This window comes from Miniopterus natalensis, chromosome 6 (genome assembly GCF_054644295.1).
Source record: "Miniopterus natalensis isolate mMinNat1 chromosome 6, mMinNat1.hap1, whole genome shotgun sequence".
NCBI lineage: Eukaryota > Metazoa > Chordata > Mammalia > Chiroptera > Miniopteridae > Miniopterus > Miniopterus natalensis.
In genome coordinates, this window is record NC_142086.1 from 42,306,901 (window position 1) to 42,327,648 (window position 20,748).

The 20,748-nt window shown below is 39.7% G+C and overlaps 1 protein-coding gene across 1 annotated transcript; it reads right to left on the bottom strand.

The window, feature by feature from the left end:
• Nucleotides 1–1,405: 1,405 nt before the first annotated feature.
• On the bottom strand, nucleotides 1,406–20,430 carry CD80 (CD80 molecule). Its single transcript, XM_087817873.1, is given in 6 exon segments — nucleotides 1,406–1,549; nucleotides 3,448–3,518; nucleotides 7,405–7,686; nucleotides 12,396–12,713; nucleotides 19,704–19,720; nucleotides 20,362–20,430. Coding segments are annotated over 6 exon segments (897 nt in total). The 5' UTR covers nucleotides 20,427–20,430.
• Nucleotides 20,431–20,748: the final 318 nt, after the last annotated feature.

The following is a 20,748-nucleotide window of genomic DNA, read 5'->3' on the forward strand; positions in this document are numbered from 1 at the left end:
TTTTGTTTAGTTAGTTTTCTGGAGTTTTGTTCTGTTTTTTCATTTGAGACATGTTTCTTTGTCTCCTCATTTTGGCAGCCTCCCTGTGTTTGTTTCTACATATTAAGTAGAGCTGCTACATCTCCTGGGCTTGGAAGAGTGGCCTAATGTAGTAGGTGTTCTATAGGGTTCAGTGACCCAGCCTTCCCAGTCACCTCAGCTGGACACTCGAGGTGCATCCCTCACTCTGTGTGGACTGTGTACATCTTCCTCTTGCAGTTGAGCCTTAATTGCTGTTGGCAAGTCAATGGGAGAGATTTACCCATAGGCCGATCAGCTGCAAGGACTGGCTGTGACAACTGATCACTGATTTCTAACCACTATTTTTAAAGGTAACTCTGCAGATTCTCATTTCTTATGCTGGTGTCCCTGTAACCTTTGCAAGTCAAAAGTGAATTGTTTATGGAGGCTATAAACCACTGGGGACCTAGTATCAGTCTCTTGCATTCCAGTGTTCCAATATTTCTCTGATATGAAAAGACTTGGGGATTTTAGGATAACACAAAATTGAGATCTTAACAATATGACTCACAAAAGCTGATGCTATGTTAGGCTCCCTTAACAGAAAGAACATTCCAGACCCCAGATAGTAATTATCCCATTGTATGCAGAATCAGCAAGACCAAATCTAAAGTGTTGGATTCCATTTATTGACATCTAGTGTTTTCACCCGAAGCTTCTGGAAACTACCATTTTAAGAACAATGGAAAAAAAAAAAAGAAAAGAACAATGGAAAGAACTGAGGATGTTCAGACTGCAGAGATCAACTGGAAAGTGGAAAGGTAAAAGTTATGAAGGTTTTTCTATAGGCACTGGGGGCTCTTCTGAGTTTTGGAGTGGGAAAATTACATAGAGAATAATTCTCTATGAAATTTGGCTCTGTGATTGGGTCAGCAGGATAACTCTGTTACTAAAAGGCAGAGAGAACAATGTAGGTGTTGCTGAGTTAGTACAGAGTGACTCATAAATGACACAAATCTGTGTCCATTAATACTGAGGGATACAGGGAAAGAGATTATTAGAATAAGGAGTTAGATCAGGAATATTACTTCAAAATGAACTTACAGTAGTGTTTTGTAGGTAATGAAAGACATTGAATTGGCTGACAAGAGGGGAGCATTTCGAGATGGCAGAATGGAACAGCAAAGGAGGCTGCAATAAGTAAATTGTATGTGGGGTGAGAGAGAGGTGCCAGTCATCTCTTTAGAGTAATCTGAATGAAGTTTTTGAGAAGGTGGGGTAAGAGGTAGTAGATCTTAAATTTGGTACCGAGAGAAAGAAAACGCTGTGCCTCCTGATGCCCATGATCTCATATGACCCACAATGGTGGAGAAAAGCTAAAGAGAGCTACCTTCAGATGTTCTGTTCAGCCTGATGCTTCTATAGATCCTGAGTAGACAGGGGAGATCCTTTCCATTTCTATGCTCTCCTCATTCCTCCTTCTCTTTGCAGAAAATCCTTGAAGATAAAGACAAAAAGTAAAAATTTATATAGGTGAGTTTCCCTTAAACTGTGCCCGTATATTTTAGCAAGCCTTCAGACTGGCTTAGAATGAGAGCAGCAGTTCTTAAAACAGGGGTGATTTCCACCACCTTTCAACAGGGGACATTTGTGATGCTTGGAGACATTTTTGGTCACTACTGTGGCAAGGGGTTCTACTGGTATAAAGTGAGTAGAGATGCTGCTATACATGCTACATGCTACAATGCACAAAATAGCACCCTAAAACACATAATTATTCAGCCCCAAATGTCCATAGTACTAGGAATGGGAAATTTGAACTAGAGAGGTAAGGCTGGGAAGACTATCAGAAACACCCTTGAGCCCCAGACCTTTTCCATCCTACCCATGGATTGAGTTGTTCATGGCAAAGAGTCTCTAGTGATTTCCCTGACCTTGGATATTTTTTGTGCTGAAAGTTGGGAAAATCAGATGATGTTGTTTTTTCCCATTTTTTTTCTCAGTATACATGATTTCTACTCTAAGAAAGTCACTCCTTCATGGTGACTTTGGCCTTAGCTCTGGTCTAGCAGTTCCTCTTCATTTAATGAGAGATTGAGGATAGTATATATATATAAGGACAAACTTTTAAACTCGTAGGGGAAAATATCCTAGATAGATCTTCTTTCCTCAACCATTCCTGACCATTCATCAAAAAACGTATCCTGTAGAAATGAGAATTGGTAAAAATCACCAGTGGCCATGTAGTTTCTCAGTTTCATTAGCGCATCTTACTCTCCTCCAGGAAAATGATTCTTGCCCCCAAATCTTGTCATTTATGACTTTTCTCAAATTCCAAATGAAAGACTAGAATATCACATTGCGTCAGAAATGTTTTCATATTAGTTAGCAAGCCTTGGTGTCTCCAAGAAAATATTATAAAGTTAGGGGGGGACATAAAAGGACTAAGTTAGAATTTAGTGTCTTGAGGGCAGTGATTTCTTATCTTTGTAACTCCATTGCCTACTAGGGTGCCAGGCACATAGTAGGTGTTGAAGAAATGTCTGTCTAGTGAATGAACAGAACTCGCTGAACCAAGGAAAGGAGACACTAAAGTTTCCATAGACTTTCCAAAAGTGAGAATAGCCTAAAATCTTGGAGAGATGCTAAACCATACCAGTAGAGCTTGGGCTTCCAGGATGGTAGTACAATAGCACTTACTTTTGCATGTGCAGCATACGAATACTGTAACAAAGATAATAGACCCAAATACTGAGATTAAGATCCAGATCCAGAACGGATTAGAAGGAGGGGGTGGTGGCTCAGCTGTGGAGGAAAAAAATAGTGTTAGCTGTAATGTGTCTCCAACGGCCTGACACCCATTGTATGCCTCTTATTTTGACACAACTGTAAAGAGTATTTTTCACTTCTTTGCCTGGCCAGCTCTCCAATATGCAGCTGATAGCATTTTCTTTCATCACTCATCAATCAGATATATACTTGTGGGCCACTGATATCCAGATGTCAGATACTGAATGTGAAAAATAAACTTTGAACTTTTGTATTTACGGAGTTAAGTTGGCATAAAAAAATGCTCTAAGGAGATACTTTAAAAGCTACCTTGTCTTCGTATCTCATTTTTATAGCTGATATTACTATGTATTACTACTAATAATTAGTTGATGTCATGTTCGAGATGTACCTCATTTTTCTTTATCCGGCTCTGGCATGCCTTCTCCTTTTCTTGGCATGTTCTCCTAACACACACACACACACACACACACACACCCCTTCCAGTGACTGCTGAAAGCATTCCTTTTGCATTCGTTTTCGGATACACAGTTTTCCCCGTCCAGCCTAGACAATTTCTGGAATGGTAGAAGAGGCCCAGGAAAGAACTAAGAGTGGCTGTGGCTTGGCATTAGGTGGGATGACCCTGGAGGAGAGCTCTGCAAACTGGCCGTCAGCTGCAGGACAGAGAGAACACAGGGACACCAGGAAGGACGTAGGTGGGGAGTAGGAAGGTGTGTGTGGTATTGCTCTCTGTCCCTCCTGCTCAGGAGCAGCTGCTACACTATTTATTCTTCAACCTCTTTGAGGAATAGTTAGCAACAACATCTGGAGAACAGTCAGGAACACAAATTAAAAGGAACGTTAGTAGCTCATAGTCTTCTGATTTCTCTGGAATAGCTTGCACTAAATATGGAACATTTACTAACTTATTGTTTCTCATTTTCTGATTACCAAGCCATGGGGGTACATTTTGAGAGTTTTCCTCCTTGGACTTCTATGATGCCACATTCTTCTGTTTCTGCTGGTTGTGACTCGGTTTTCTTTGTAGGCTCTTCTTTCTCTTTTTGTCCTTTCAATTTTGTTGTTCCCCATGGTTCCATTTGTGGTCCCATTCTTTTCTCACTGACCCCACAGTCCTCCTGGGTGATCTCAGCCACACCCAAGGTTTGAAATATCATCTGGTTTCTAAATCTGTATATTATATTTCTGATCTCATTTCTGAGCTCCAGATTTGCATTTCCAGCCGCTGACTAGATAGTTGGATGCCAGCATCTCCCTTCATTAAAATCGAACTCACCATATTCTTTCCAAAGCATATTTAACACTTATGTTCTCACATTTCAGTGAGTGGCAACACCATTAGGTACCCAAATAAGAGTGAAGGCTTGTGTTTGTGCCCAGTAGGCTCCCATGGACTTTCTATTCTATATTCAGAATATTTCTGCAATTGATTCCTTTCCCCCAAATCTCTTTGCAGCAACTGCCTTAGTTCAGGTTGTTCTCATCTCCTTCCTAGTAGCCTTTGTACTGGTATCTTTGCCTCTGGTTTCCTGGAATCTAATAATTCATACACACTGCAGTATCCATTCTAAAATGCACGCTTGATCATAGTGCACCTATCCCTTAGAGACTAGGGAAAGTTGTTTTTTTCTCTCTCTCTAAAGCACCAGATTACATGGAGACATCAAGTGATTACCAGTGTTGGCCTCTATAGACCAGAATGACACCCAAAATAACAAGGAAGCTCTCCCTGTTATCTTGGGAGTCGTCTGAAAGTTTCACAGGTTCTGACTCACTCCTGGCTTCCTCTGAGAGGCCACTCCCACCCATCCTTAAGCCTCCCTCAGCCTAGAGAGAGGATGTGTGTTTAAGGGAAGGAAGGAGGAACCAGTAACAACAAACTGGCTCTGTCAGAATGCCTATTAGGAACCTGGAGTACTCCACAGAACAGATCAAGAATTCAAGGGCATAGTTATGTGAGGACATCTGCACATACAGCTTATAGGACACCATGCGTGGGACTCCCTGACTTATCCCCTTCATGCACACCTATGCCTTCCAGTACATCAAGGATTAACAAATTTGGCAAGCCCAGACTAAAAGAATCATAGACCAAATTTATTTAATTAATAAACTTGGGGGTGGTGGTCAAGTGGAAATTTATATAGTAAATGTGAGTAAATATACTCACATTGATTTGTAACATTTTTTTTGTTTTCTCTTTTGGTTAATCCTTACCTGAGGATATTTTTTCCATTGCTCTTTTTTTTTTTTTTTTTTTTTGAGAGAGTGGAAGGAAGGGGGAAAGAAAGGGGGAGAGAGAGAGAGAAACATCAATGTGAGGGAGAGACATTGATTGGTTGCCTCCCACACACGGTGGGGAATGAACCTGCAACCCAGGTACATGCCCTTGAGCGGAATAGAACCCAAAACCCTTCGGTCTGCAGGCTGACACTCTAACCACTGAGCCACGCCAGCCAGGGCTGACTTGTAACATTTTTATGAACTATGCACCTAAGTTATGTTTGCTTCTGCAGTCAGTCCTTGACCAGCCACAAATGCATTATTTGCTTTGACTCTGCAGGATGCCTTCAGTCCAGTCAATGAGATTTGAAGTATTTATACACTAAAGCTCTCTGACTGTAGAGACAACAAGTAGTATCTAGCAAGATGCTTGCCATGTGACAACTACTTAAAGATTGAATAAAGGAATAAATAAACACATACACTTAGTCATCTTTTCATTAATCATTGTAAATGTAGACCAAATAGGGCAAAGAGCTTGTACTTTGAATTAGACTGAAAAGAAATCCTTAGCATGAAGGAAGGATTGAGAGAAGGCCTATTAGGGGAAAAGATGATAAAGCTAGGCAGTCTAATAATGTCATCTTAAAATATAGCTCCATCTTTTTATTTGAAGAGCTATATTCTATTTCCTATAAGTTAGCAAACTACAGTGCACAGGCCAAATGTGGCCTACAACCTACTTTTTAAAATACAGTTTTGTTGGAACACAGCAATGTTCTTCATTTACGTCTTGTCTATGGCTGCTTCCATGTTGTAATAATAGGATTGAATTGTTGCAACAAGAGGCCGTTTGATCAGCAAGACTAAAGTATTTACTATCTGGACTTTTTCTGAAAAATTTTGCCAACCGCTGTCCTAGAATATCATATATACCCATATTCCAAATTTAAATAAAGTCCAAAATAAAATATGATTGAAGCTGCTATTACTGATTCGCATATTACTCCCCACCTTAGTCATAATCTAAAATTGGTTAAACAATAATAAATTAAGTGAAAAGTAATGCTGAATTAATAGGATTCAGGCTCATTTTTACACATTTTTGAGAATGCACAAAGATGATTGAGAGAGAGGAGTTTGGACTATCAATAAAATCATCAAAATTTGGTATATATTTGAACTACTTTTCCCTGGGAAATTTTCTCTCATTATCTACTGAGGAAAATAATTAAAGTATCCACCTCAAGATGGAAAGATCTAGAGTAAATCATTCACTAGAATGAACTACTAGATTATCTAAAATATCTCCTCTAGCCCTGGCTGGTGTGTTCAGTGGTTATAGCATTGGACCTAAGGCTCGAAGGTTCGATTCCTAGTCAGGGCACAGGCACAGGTTGTGGGCTCATCCCCAGCAGGGGGCGTGCAGGAGGCAGCTGATAGATTCTCTCTCATTGATGTTTCTATCTCCTTTCCTCTCTCTCTCAAATCAATAAAAATATTTTTTTTAAAAAAGAAAATATCTCCTCTACTACCAGAAAAGAGGAAGACATAAAACATACTATACATTATATACTATACTCTACACTTAGATACTACTGTATATCAAACTCAATGTATTGTTTCTTACTACATAGCCACAAAACATATTGTTAGGTGTGGGGCTGGGAGGTGGGGAAGAGGCCTGTTGGTTCTCTGTATAATCAGCCATACAACTTAGACATGTATTTCAAGTACCTGAGTTCTCCTGTAATAACCCATTATGAGTTTGTCCTGCATAAATTTATATAAACCTAACTTTTTCCATTTTATATTTTCAGATGATTTCACTTCTTGGAAAAAGAAGATTCTACAAGTTTACCACTTGTGGGTAAAGTATCTGGTCATGGTATTTGCTTAAAAAAAGACATCTTTTTTCAGGCATTGTCCACAGATAGCTTGTCATTCACCTTTGTCACTAGACTTGGTTCTGAATGAACCAATAGTTCTTTAAAAGCACTGCCAACCATAAAAGACAATGATTGACACCATGGCACAGTGGAGAGGGGATGCCCCAAAAGAAGCCGCCAAAGCCCTGAGGACAATTCCATCGAAGGACAAAAGTTAGTGCTTTCAGTGACAACAACATTGTTACAATAACTTGCTAAGATGGCTATTTGATTGATAGCATTTATTTGGATGCTAAATTTTGGAATGTTTAAAGAAAATAAAATGAATGTAGTAACATTATAGTCACACCTTGTACAGTGACTTCAATAAGTCACAATAACATTTTATTTGCATATCTTAAAAAAACTGCAAAAGATACAGTCAAAGTCAATATGCACAATCTTAAAATGTATCTGGTTATTTTCCTTTTAGATTCTCCACAGTAGAAACGTGACTTACATTTTTGCCATCTGAAGGTCTGTGATACTGTTAAGTTTCCGTATTTGACAAAACATGAGAAGCTGTGGTTTTTTGTCACATTGAAATCCAGCTCACTGCTAATCGTGTAGAGCTCAGTTTCAGGATCTTGGGAAACCGTTGTGTTGATGGCATTTATTTCTTTTCCATTTTCCAACCAGGAGAGGTGAGGCTTTGGAAAACCTCCAGAGGTTGAACAGATTATTCTTTTGATGTGAGTAGACGGGTTTCCAAGTTCAGTTATACTTGGGGCAGGGAAGTCAGCTAAAGAAAGAACAATGATATAAGTACATACCATTATATATCTGCATGTGTAGGGGGTGTGTGTGTGTTATATTTTTAATAAAGTATCTAGCTTTAATAAGAATGCAAAAATGAGATGTAATTTACAACATCCCGTAAGTCAATAGTTATGTATAACCCAAAGGCTGACCTTGGAATTCTTCATCACTTCTGATAGAGGTAGGAGGGCAGTTATTAGAGAAAAGAGAAGTAGGTTCCTGTGAAGAATATTGACAAAGTACTTGCATTTGTAAGAACTGAAGGGACAGACAACAGACAACATTTATTGAGCTCTTAATGCTTGTTAGGCCTGGACTTTTCCTCATTTTGTCTTTACAACAACCTTAGGAGGTAGGTTGCAGATCAAAAAAGATCAGATATCAGTAACTTCATATGATTTAATCTAATACAATTTCCATTTTATAAATAATGAAGTTGAGGTCTAATCATGACCATTAGGTGGCAGAACTGGTATTCGAATCCAAGTTTTGCAGATACCAGCAGCTTCCCTTTCAATGTTTCTTTTACTTGGCCTTCTTTTCTTTTCTCCTGACATTTAAGGTCATAAAGTAGTTCTCTTTCACTTATCTATTTATTAGTTAATATTATAGTGAACACCTGTGAACCCACTAGCCAACTTGAGAACCAGCACATAGTAACTTAAGTACATCTACTTGTATAGTCTCACGGAGCCTGCCTCCTACTTCCCACAGCTGAGGAAACCACTTTCCTAAATTTTGTTTAGCACTCCCTTTCTTTTTCAAAAATAGTCTTTTAATCAGGTAAACCTTGTCCAAATTGTCCAATATTAAGTCTGTAATATCAATCATTAGCCTTTCTAATCCTCTCACAATTCTGATATGCCTCAACAGGACAGAGAGGCCCTCCTAGCATTCTTCCGAGATACTCGAGGCACTCACTCATTTGCACAGTTGAGCCTCAATAAGATACTAAAATGTATACTTTCAACAATAAAGATAAATTTAAAAAAATAAAGTGTATACAAAGCAAAGCATAGTGGAATGGCTGTAGAGAACCCAGGAGAAAGCTCCCCTCACTTCTCTCTCACTTATCCTTAGACTTAAAGAATTTATACTTTTCAGCATGAATGTGGGGAGTCAATCCTCCCATACTTCATTACATAGTTTTCTTTTCAGAGTTCTGAGTCCCCAAGAGATGTAGTATATTGAAGTGGTCATCAAGAGCAGGATTTTAAAGCCCATTTTGCCTTTTAACCCTGGGCCAATTTCAGTCTTAGTTTGTTCCACTGTAAGATGGGGGTAATGATAACTACCTTGCAGGGTTGTAAGAAGTAAATGACATCATTACAATAAAACACATAGCACAGAACCTGACACAAAGGAAGTTAGTTAGTAGACTGATTTATGTGGGTCTTAAATTTGCCCTCTCTCAGATGAGTTTCCTTATTTAAATCAGGTTGTCAGGAGAAAGTTCCAGGACTGCCTGGTGGCACTGTGAATAATAAGGGAAGGGGAAGTGATGACAAGTGATTATAATTGCCAAGAAAAGGAAACACTGGATTTGGTTGGAGGTGAAGTCACTTTTCTTTTTTCAGTTAACCTTGTTTCTAAATTAAGTTTGACATTTTCCTGAGCCATTTTTAGTTGACATTAATATTTCCCTGTAATTTATCTTATAAGGTCAAATCCTTGCACTGGTAGCTGACATTGACGATACTTCCTTAGTTTCTCATAATCTCGGCATGTCATGTGTTATAAACTGGAATAACAAATCCAAGTAACTCATGCCCTACATTATAATTCTTGCTCATTTCTGCACTTTGCTTTTCTGAGAAATAGATAAACCTCAAGGATGCTACTAATACCAAGGATTGTATTAAAAATCATCTTTTCAAGTTCCAGCTCTGCTTGAAACAGCCTCGGCTCTGTCTCCTATCCCTTCTATAAGGTGACCTGTTTAGAGTAACAGCTCCTAAGGCCTTGCAAGACTGTGAATCATCAAAGAATTACTACTCTGTATCTCATTTTATTCAATTAACCCAAGTTTTCACCATTTTTAATGGGTAAGGTAAAAATACCTTATTAGGAGAGGAAGAGGTGCACATGTTTTAGAAGGTTAAAATTCGCTAACCTAGTTAATTTGTTAACTAGTATAACTAGTTCCTCAGATGTACTGGTTAATGGAGGCTTTCATATACTGCTGTGCTGATATTATATCATTTTGCAATCTTAGGCAAATGTAGAGAAACAAACTTGCCTTGGTTAGCCTGAGATTTTTCCAGTTTTAGCCCTGAAAACCTGTCTGAGGAAACCCTTTAGTCCTGGGCAAAATGAGACAGTTGGTCACCCTAGCCAACTGAGAGACTGTTTAATGTCTTGTTTCTTAAATTGTGGTCCTTAGCAGCCATGCAGGCATCATCTGGAAGCTTGTTAGAAGTGCAGCATTTCAGATCCAACCTGAGACCTGCTGCATTTGAATCTGCTTTTTTTTTTTTTTTTTAAATCAAGGTGTCAGAGGCCCTGGGCGGGAATCTGTTTCCTTGATTTTTTTTTTTTAATATGTTTTTATTAACTTCAGAGAGAGAGAGGAAGGAAGAGGGAGAGATAGAGAGATAGAAACATGGATGAAAAAGAACATGGATCAGCTGCCCCCTGCATACCCAGGCAAGTGCCCTGACCGGGAATATGAACCAGCGTCCTCTTGGTGTCAGGTCGATGCTCAACCACGGAGCTACACCAGCCGGGCTGAATCTGCATTTTCACAACACCCTTAAGTCCTAGGCACATTCACATCTGAGAAGCACTGCTCTTGTAGACTCAATTGGAAAAATCAGAATTGGTTCTGGGTCAAATTAAGCAGGTGAAGTTTCCCTTTTGTCTTCCCTTTCCTGATTTTGGTGCCTGCCCCCTTTTGGAGGCCCCCAGCACTCTCAGGTCACCCAGTTAGCTGTCCTTGGTCTCCCACTGTATGTGCTGCTAGGGCCTGTCCTCCCTAAAACTCCTTTTTTTTCTATCCAAATGTACTACTCTCTGGGTATTCTGTTAGAGGAAGATGTAGTTAATGTAATTAATTGATACAGACTAATATGTTTGTGGTGCCACCTCCCCTAGGTAATGCATTTTCATTTTTAATTTTTTTAATCCTCACCTGAGGATATTTTTTCCATTGCTTTTCAGAAGAGTGGAAGGGGGACAGAGGGAGAGAAAGACAGAAACATTGATGTATGAGAGACACATCAACTGGCTGCCTCCGCCCGCACACCCACTGGAGCCCTGACTAGGGATCGAACCTGCAACTTTTTGGTGCACAGGACAATGGCCCAACCTACTGAGCAACCTGGCCAGGGTCATTATCTTTTTTGTTGTTTCTTTTCTTTTTTCAATTACACGTGACATTCAAAATTATATTAGTTTCAGGTGTACAGCATAGTGGTTAGACATTTATATAACTTAAGAAGTGATTCCCCCCAATAAATCTAGTACCCACCTGGCACCATACATAATTATTACAATATTATATTTTATTAAGAGGTTTGGTTTCCATTAAAGGCTCAAGTACTCAGGGAGAAAGAGAAATGTATTTGAACTTTAAGTGTGAGGGAATGGCCCAGGGCTGTATTTCTCAGCGAGGGCTCAGGCTACATCAGTATCCTAGAGTCTAGTGCTATCACCCGTTAAGTCAAGGCTCCTTCCTACCCAAGATAAGAAATGCTTATCCTTCACAGTAGATATATAAATAGGGCTTCGATTCATGAATTAATTTTCTTTCCTGTGGCAGGCATAGAGTATGCTTTCAGTTCTCAAACATCTAACTTTGCAGGAATGACTGTTAGATGAGAGCTTCAAATATGCAATAAATATAATAGTACAATAGCCATAGTAATAGACATTCAAATACTATTTGAAAAATATCTATGCCTACATTGCTCTTACACCTTTCAACATACTTTCACGAGAATATATTACCATATCAAGGGCAGTTAATAGTATAGTTACATCAAATCAAAGGTGTCCCCTGATGACTCAGAAGGCATTCGGGTCATTATAGTGCCCCAGGATGACTGTCACGAATTTGGATGGTCAAAGTGCAAGAAATGCACACTAATAGATATTTCCAGGACATCGTGAGAAATCAATTAGGGTTTCTTGTAAAACTAGAGATTCACTTAACCCTAAGAAATAACATGAGATACATTTCTCTTGAGGAAAAGTTTTCACCTAATTCAATAGGAGTATATCTTGAAGGACATCAAGAGTCTGTAGGCTTAGAGTAAATCAGAAAATTCCACTGTCAGTTTATTTTATTCCTGAGACTCCACCTATGAGTGAGATCATGTGATATTTGTCTTTCTCTGACTGGCTTATTTCACTTAGCATAATAATATAAACTGACAAACAAAATAGATCCAGAGACATGGAAGCATGCAACAGACTCGAGGATCTCAGGGGGAAGGGGGCGGGGCTGGAGAGGCAGGAAGGGATTAACCAACTAATTTATATGCATATCTGCATAACCCTCGGACACAGACAATAATTAGGTGAAGGCCTGAGGAGGGGGCGGGAGGAGAGAGGAAGGGGTCAGTGCAGGAAAAAAAGGGGGACATCTGTAATACTTCCAACAATAAAGATAAATACATAAATACATAAATAAATAATAAATAAATAAATAAATAAATAAATAAATAAATAAATAAGTAAAATTCCACTGACCTTTGACGAATAACAGCACCGAAATCAAGTGTTCCAATACGAAAGCCCCTTTTTCAGGCTTCTGAATGACACAGGTGTATGTACCACCGTCCGAAGGGCGTAGACCCAGGATCACAATGGAAGGGTCATTGATGATGTTAGGGATGGTGCGGTTCTTATACTTGGACCCCAGGTCCACTTTTCCAGATATGACAGTCAGCACCACATCAGTACTTTTTTGCCAATAGATGCGAACTCTTGTCAGTTCATCAGCAGAAATGTTGTAATTACAGGATAGTACTACCCTGTCGTTCACTTGCTTCGTTACCTGGTTGGTGACTAAGGAGAGGCAAATAGAACAAAATGTTGTATGTTTATTATATACATTCCTGCACAAGCATTCAGAGTTGGTAGTAATAGAACTCACAGTGTTGTATCTAGTGACTAAGCATAATCGAATTCAGCTTGATTTTAATTTTTTTGATTCCCAGTGCTGTTTTTTCCTTCATTTTTTATTTGGGGTTTTAAAAAATAACACAAAATTTACATCTTAACTATTTTTAAGTGCACAGTTCAATACAGTTAAGTATATCCACACTGCTGTGAAACAGATCTCCAGAACTTTCTCATCTTGCAAACCTGGAACTCTACGTATTAAACAATGTCCCTTTCCCCCACTCCCTGACCCCTGGTAACCACCGCCCAGCTTCATGTTTCTATGAAACTGACTACTTTAGATACCACATATAAGTGGAATCATGCAGTATTTTTAAAAATTGATTTCAGAGAGAGGAAGGGAGAGAAAAAGAGAAAGCGAGAGGGAGAGAGAGAGAGAGACATCGACCAGTTGCTTCCCACACACACCCAGACTAGGGATTGAACCCAAAACCTGGGTATGTGCCCTGACCAGGAATCAAACTGCCACCTTTTGGTGTATGGGACAAAGCTCCAACTGAGCCACACCAGCCAGGGCAGTATTTGTCTTGTTGTGACTGGCTTATTTTACTTAGCATAATGTCCTCAGATTTCATGCATGTTTTAGCAAGTGCCAGAATTTCCTTCCTATTTAAGGGAGGATAAGATAATCATGTTAATGAACTCTATTATATATATACCATATTTTCTTTCTTTATCTCTGGACAGTGAGGAAGAAGGTCTACTAGTCCCATTAGAAGAAGGACTTTAGGAAACTAGCATATGAGCTCCAATCACATGTACTCAGGCCCACAGGAATCTGGAAGTTATAGTTAAGACACGTGAGATCTTCAAGGAATTTCCATGATCATTCATTTTTACAGATGATCTTATTTTACAGAGGAGGAAACTAGGCCTTGGAAAGGAAACTACCCCAATTTTACATTTTCTGCCCAAAGATTTTCAGGCCACTCCGTTTATTTACTGGTTTCTTCAATTTTGGGCCCCAGATCTAGGATAAGCAAGCCGACGCTGCTGGCACCCCAACCGGGCCCTACCACCAAGCACTTTTGCTTTGAGAAACAGTCCTTTTTCCTTCCAGCTCTGGGTTGACCCCATGACTTCAGACTCAAATGTCTCACTCCCCTCATCTCCACCAGACAGGGCCTTATTAACACTTCTAGACTGTGTCTGACCTCTTCAGCTACCCTAAATGGATCTATATCTATCTTGAGCTCTTTTGGCCATCTGCAACCCATGACACAGTTGCCCTACAACTTAGTTTTGCCAGGGGCCCCCATTTAAAAGATTCTATTCATTTTCCCATCAGTATATTCCAGAAATACAACATTTCAGCGTCTAAACTCCATCTCTTCATTAGCTCCTGAGCACTCATCAGTAGCACCAAAATCCCTTTTTAGACTATATTTTGATTTTTTCATTCAGAAGGCGTGGTCACTTTTCCTGTGCTGTGCAGAGTCCTTCTAAGCCCCACGCTCTTTCACACTGCCCAGTCATGGTACCATGTTGTCTTCCCCGCCAGTGTTGCTCAGACCCAACAGAGCCCCTGAGGGAGGCCCATGTCTAGGGATTTTATTTCCAGGCCCTCCCTCTTCTTGGACAGCAGGATCGTGGGGCACTAGCAACTCTCTCTCACCAGGCCTTCTTCAGGCCTCCATCAGACTGGATATGGCCCCACCACAGCATTTAGGAAGAGAGCTATGTGATGGTGGGTGTTTTCATAGCAGTGTGAAGTAACCCATAATAATCTAAGGTATCCCTATTGTGCTGAACATTGCCAGTTCCAAATTTAGGGAATATAACTGAAAAGGGAGAGAAATGAAAAGTTATACTCAAGGGGAGCATATAATAACTAAATAATCTGAACTTTCTTTAAGAAGGAATACTTACTATGGATTCCTACTGACTTGGGTTTTAGTCCCAGCTCAGCCACTTGCTGATTAATCTGTTTTCTCATCTGTAAAAAGGGCATGACACCTACCTATCAGGATCATTGTAAAATTAAATTAAATGATATAAATGAAAAAGTCCCTACTACATAGCAGGTCTTCGGTAAGAGTTTTCTTTTTTTTCTCTTTCCTGCCTCTCATTCCAACTCCTACCCTCTGATCCCTTTCGTCTCACTCAGGTGTTATGTCAGACACATAGGACTAGCTATGTATTTTGCTGTGGGTCAGACAGACACCATGACAAGAAGCGACTCACTCATCTGGGGTTCTAACTCACAGGATTCTTTCCCTATGATGTGTTTGTTCCCACCCAAAAAGAATCCAGGATTTCTGATTTTAAATGTTGCAAAAAGAGAAATCTTAACTGAAAGTGAGATAATTTCAAAAGTTAAATTTATTGGGGTAACACTGGTTAATAACATTATATAAATGTCAGGTGTACAACTTTAGAATATGACATCTGTATACTCTAGTGTGTGCTCACTACCTGAAGTCTAGCCTCCTTCCATCACCATATATTTGATCCCCTTTACCTTCTTTGTCCTAACCCTACCCCAACCTTCTTTCTACTTTGCTAACCACCATTCTGTTGTATCTATCAGTTTTGTTTGTTCATTTGTTGTTTCTGCTTTATATCCCACATATGAATAAATACACTTCTTATCCTTTTTCGTCTCACTTATTTCACTTAGCACAGTAATCTCAAGTCTCATCCATGGAAGTATCTCATTTTTTGTGGCTGAGTAGTATTCCATTGTATATATTTTCACATCTTTATCTAATCTTCTGCTGAAGTTGTTTCCATGTCTTGGCTATTGTAAATAAAGCTTCAATGAACATAGGGCAACATATATCTTTACCAAAAAAATTTTTTCAAATTGTTAGGGTGGATACCCAGAAGAGGGATTACTGGATCATATTATATGGTAGCTCTTAGTTCTCTCTCTTCTTCATCGTGGGTCATTTTTAGGCTTCTATCTTTGAGCTCGCTGATTCTCTCCTCCCTCTGGTCTGCTCTGTATCCAATGCTTTCTAATGCATTCCTCATCTCATTCATTGAGTTCTTTGACTTCAGAATTTGTTTGGTTCTTCTTTATAATTTAAATTACTTTGATAAAGTGTTCTTTTTGTTCATTAATTTTATTCCTGAGCCTTTCTGAGTTTTCTTGTATTTTCTTGAGTTTCTTCATAACTGCAATCTCAAATTCTCTCATTTAATTGCAGTCTTCTATGACTTTGAGTTTGGTTTCCGGAGACTTTTCATCTTCTTCCTGTGCTTCCTTGTTACTGTGGTTGCTCATGGTTCTTCATGGAGTGTTTCTAGGTCTGTGCATTTGAGGAAGTGAATGCTTTTCTTGTTTAGATGCTGTTTTGCTCTTAATAATTTAGTAGGTTGATAGGTACGTTACTTTCTTTTGTTTTCCAGTAGATGGTGCTATAGTACAAATTTTTGTTTTCTCTTATCTGTGGCGTTGCTCAAGTTGAGGAAAATGCCACGGAACCACTGGAGTGGTGGGTGTCCCCCCTGTGACCTGCTCATCTCCGTTAAGGGTGTACTACCACCATGGTAGAGAACCAGTTTTGTTAGCTCCCAGCACTGCCTCATTACTAATGGGAACTGACCCCTCTGTATTGTTGGAGTTGTCTTCACTACCTCTGCCAGGGTCTGTGGTGATGGGTGGGGCAAGGGAGGCAAGTTCATGATTTCACAGCTCTGCCTTCCTGTCAGTAATGGTTACTAGCACTGTTGTGGTGTTTAAGTATCCCAGCCACCTCTACTGGGCTCTGCTGCAATGGGGTGGGGGGAAGGAAGGGACATTGCCTCTGCCCCTCTTATGTTCCAGGCTGTAGTGTGAAGGCTGCAGCCTGACTTCACTACTGTGTTTGCTGGAGCCATGGTGGGTGTTGAACTGTGTTTTTTGACCAGTGTTCCTGTCCTTCCCCCACATCCCACCTCCCCTACTCATTCCAATAAACCCACCTTCAGATATGTGGATCTCTCAGGAGAGTTTGTATGTTGAGCAAGGGATCCTTTGTTGAGTTATAGTTGTCTGACTTGTAAATTTAAGGGGAGAAACAAAGAAGCCTTCTCACTCTGCCATTATGTTGATGTCAGTGTAAATGAGTTGATTTCAATGATGGTTCTTAAGAAATTTCTGTCCAGACATCTGAGAACTGTAAGTATTTCCAAAGGTCAGTGATACACTACGTGAGGCCCCCTTACAAGATGCCCATGTTGAGGAAGAACCAGACTGAAAAGAGGAACTAAAAATCTTCTGAGCATTTTGGAAATTCCCACCGGGACCGCTTCCATACTTATACTCTGCGCTAGAAACCACATTTTAGCAAGGCCCAGGGTCACTGGTATGTAAAATGAAAGTGTGAGCAGCACTGGTATAGACCATGTCGCTCCCCTATTTAAAATCTTCCCATGGCTTCCCAGTGCCCTCCAAATAATATTCCGATTCCTGGCTATGGCCCTCAAGCCCTTATGGAGCCTGGTTCTTGTCCCCCAGGTCCCCACCTCTCCATGTCCTCCCTCCTTGGTTTCTTTCCCATCCTGTTCCTTCCTCCTTCTCGCCAGTTCGCTCTCACCACTCTCCCCTCTGCCAGGGAAGGACAGTGTTTGTTGGTCATACCTTCACTTGAGTGATTTTTTGATTCATTTTCCTTTTCTTCCTAATGACCATAAGTTCCATGGAAGCAAAAGTCATGTCACTTTTCCTCATAACTTGTCCCCAAGACTGAGAAAATTGTCTTGTGCTCAGGAGACGCTCAATGTTTGTTGAATTCATAAATGTTTAAAAAAAGAATGAACGCATTCTTTGTGCCTTTGTCCATCCTGTTGCCCCACATAGATTTCTTACACCATCACCCACCCGCCTGCCCAGCTGCCCCAGCCAACCCTCGCCCGCCTTTCCCAGGTCTTGGGCTCTTACAGTCAGAACCAGGCACTTCATTGCCTTTCACTTGCTTATGAGTTAGTTTTGCTTTATCCAACTAACATACTCAAATCTCTTTGAGGGCAGGAACTCCAGGCTCAGTTTTTAAGGCATATATGTTAAGTGCTCAGACATAAGCAGCTCATGAGTTCATTTGTGACTCTGAACAGCAATAGTAAAATCTGGATGTAGCTATAGAACAGTGATTTTCAACCAGTGTGACACAAGAATTTTTAAAACATGCAATACCTGACTACTTAGTCAGGGGCACTGACCTCTTTTCCCTTAGATTGTCAAATAAAAACATGACAACAGCCAACACAACAATAGCCATCTGGTGTGAATGAATCAAAATTACACCTATTTTTTTTGTCAGATTGGCAAAAAAATATAATGCACTTTTTGGTGTGCTGCAGGATTTTAATAATTAGTTTATGTGCCATAAGATGAAAAAGGTTGAAAATCGCTACTATAGAACAAGGTGTTTGCCTTAGCTGGTTTAGCTCAGTGATTAGTGTTGGATTGCGGACTGAAGGGTCCCGGGTTCAATTCCAGCCAAGGGCATGTACCTCAGTTGCAGGCTCAATCCCTGGCCCTGGAAGGCAACCAATTGATGTGTTTCTCTTACACCAATATTTCTAGCTCGCTCTCTCTCCCCCTTCCACTCTCTCTGAAAAGCAATGGAAAAGATATCCTCAGGTGAGGATTAGAAAATAAATAAATACTATGCAGCTGTAAAAAAGAAGGATCTTTTATCCTTTGGAACAACATGGATGGAACTGGAGAGTATTATGCTAAGTGAAATAAGCCAGTAGGAGAAAGACAAGTACCACATGATCTCACTTATACGTGGAATATAATAAACAAAATAAAGTGATGAGCAAAATAGACCCAGAGACATAGAAGCATGGAACAGACTGAGGGATCTCAGAGGGAAGGTGGGGAGTGGGGAATGGGTAGGGAGAGATTAATCAAAGAACTTATATGTTTATAAGCATAACCCATGGAAAGTCTGGGGTGGGATGGATGTGGGGGTGGAGGGGATCAGTGGGGCTAAAAAGGGGACACCTGTAATATTCTCAACAATAAAGATAAAGACACTTAAAATAAATAAATAAATAAAGAATAAGGTGCTTTCCTAAATGTCTTTCTTTAGCTCAAAGATTATCGTCCATTTACCTATGACTAATTTTCTGGTATAATTGCTAAAACGTTGGTTTTGATTTTAGTGTTCTATTTTTTTGCTGCTACAATTTTTTAATATACAATTTTATTTTATTAAATATATTGTTAATGTTCTTTTTATATTTTCTCTTTTTTTATTGTTTCTCTATCTCTGACACACACACACACACCCCTAGGAAGCCTGTATAAATTTTTCTAAATATTTTGAAACTTATTTAGACTCTCTAGAGGTTTCTAGTTTGGGAGAGCTTTCCCAACTTCCCAGAAGAAAACTGTAACTGTTGGAAATGTACTATAACTGTCAAATACATACAAAATAGTCAAGTAATCTGTGTACCCCTCTCCCTCTCTCCCTCACACTTTAGACATTCTGGACAATGCCCACAGTGCAGACATTTTAAGTAAGCAGCTCTTAACACAAGGACTTTGATATTCGGTTCTTTGTAGACTGGTAAACTGTGCTGGAGCCAAAGCCTTCTCTTTAATTTGGGGAAACCAGATACTATACTGCTGAACAGAAAGCAAATCTTTTGTTTTAACTTTAAAAATAAAGTCAGGTCCGGCCGGGCATGGCTCAGAGGTTGAGCATGGACCTAGGATCCAGGTTCAATTCCCAGTTGGGTGTGTGCAGGAGGCAGCTGATCCATGAGGACTCTCTCATTATTGATGTCTCTCTCTCTCTCTCCCCCCCGCCTTCATCTCTCTGAAATCAATAAAGATATATTAAAAATAAATAAAAATAAATAAAAAATAAAGTCAGAACTACCCTGTTGCCAGGATGAGCCCCACCATTCCCAATAGTACCATAAACCCAGCACCTGAGCAGAAGTCAAAACATTTTTTTGGAAAACACACATGAAATATCTATGTAGTAAGTTAAAAATAACCAAGAATGTAATTTTGTGCTAAATCTGATACCACTTAATGTCAGATACCAGTGTTCGCAAAGGACATCAACACCTAAAGCATAAAAATAAATATTAAGAAAACAATTTAACATTAAGAAGATTATATGTCTCAACTGCTTTCTCTCCCTCTTCAAATTGGAAAGATCATCAGTGCTCAATTTTAGAAGCAGAACACTTTAGCTGTGTTGTCTCACAGAATTAATAGTTTGGAAATCAGAGACCTTAGCATATCACAAAATGTAAATGAGCATCTAGTGTTCATGGAAGAGACCACAACTCTAAGCTGGACTTATGAATCAGCTTCATGGTTTTGTTAAAATAGCACTGTTCCACCTCCTTTTAAGGTCTGTGTTCCTGAGCTAATTTGGCTGCTGACTTCCTGTGCGATCACGGGCAGGTCCTTTAATCTCTGGGGCCTGTTTTCTCATCCGTAAAATGGACAGAAATATTTGGAAGTTCCCTTCCAGTTGGCAAGACTACAGAAGAGGGTAGCACTGAGAACATCATCTCCTTTCTCTGAGTCCTGAAACAATGGATTCAGCTAAGTTGCTTACCTGAGAAGTAAAGAAGACAAGTCAGCACCAAAATCTGAAAAAGCCTGGGTAGTGGTGTTCCCCACTTTGTTTGACCCATGGCTTCTGCTGCTAATGATGAGAAAAGAAAGTGAACAATTTTGCACCAAGTGAGAACTGAACACCTTCTAAGCAAGCACCAAGCTGGGGCAGAAGATAATCCTGTTGCTTCACACAGAAGATTCAATTGTAAAACACACTGAGGAGAGGCTGATGGTGTATCTTGGGTCTTTAAACTCCTGAATATGAAAGATTGTAGATTTATTCTGACACCCTGAAAAAGAAGAAAATAAAAGTAACCCAGGAAGGAAGGTCAGCCTACTATGGGTTGTAAAACTCCCTAATTGCCTGCCTAAAATAATTCGGGGATCCTAATCTGAGAA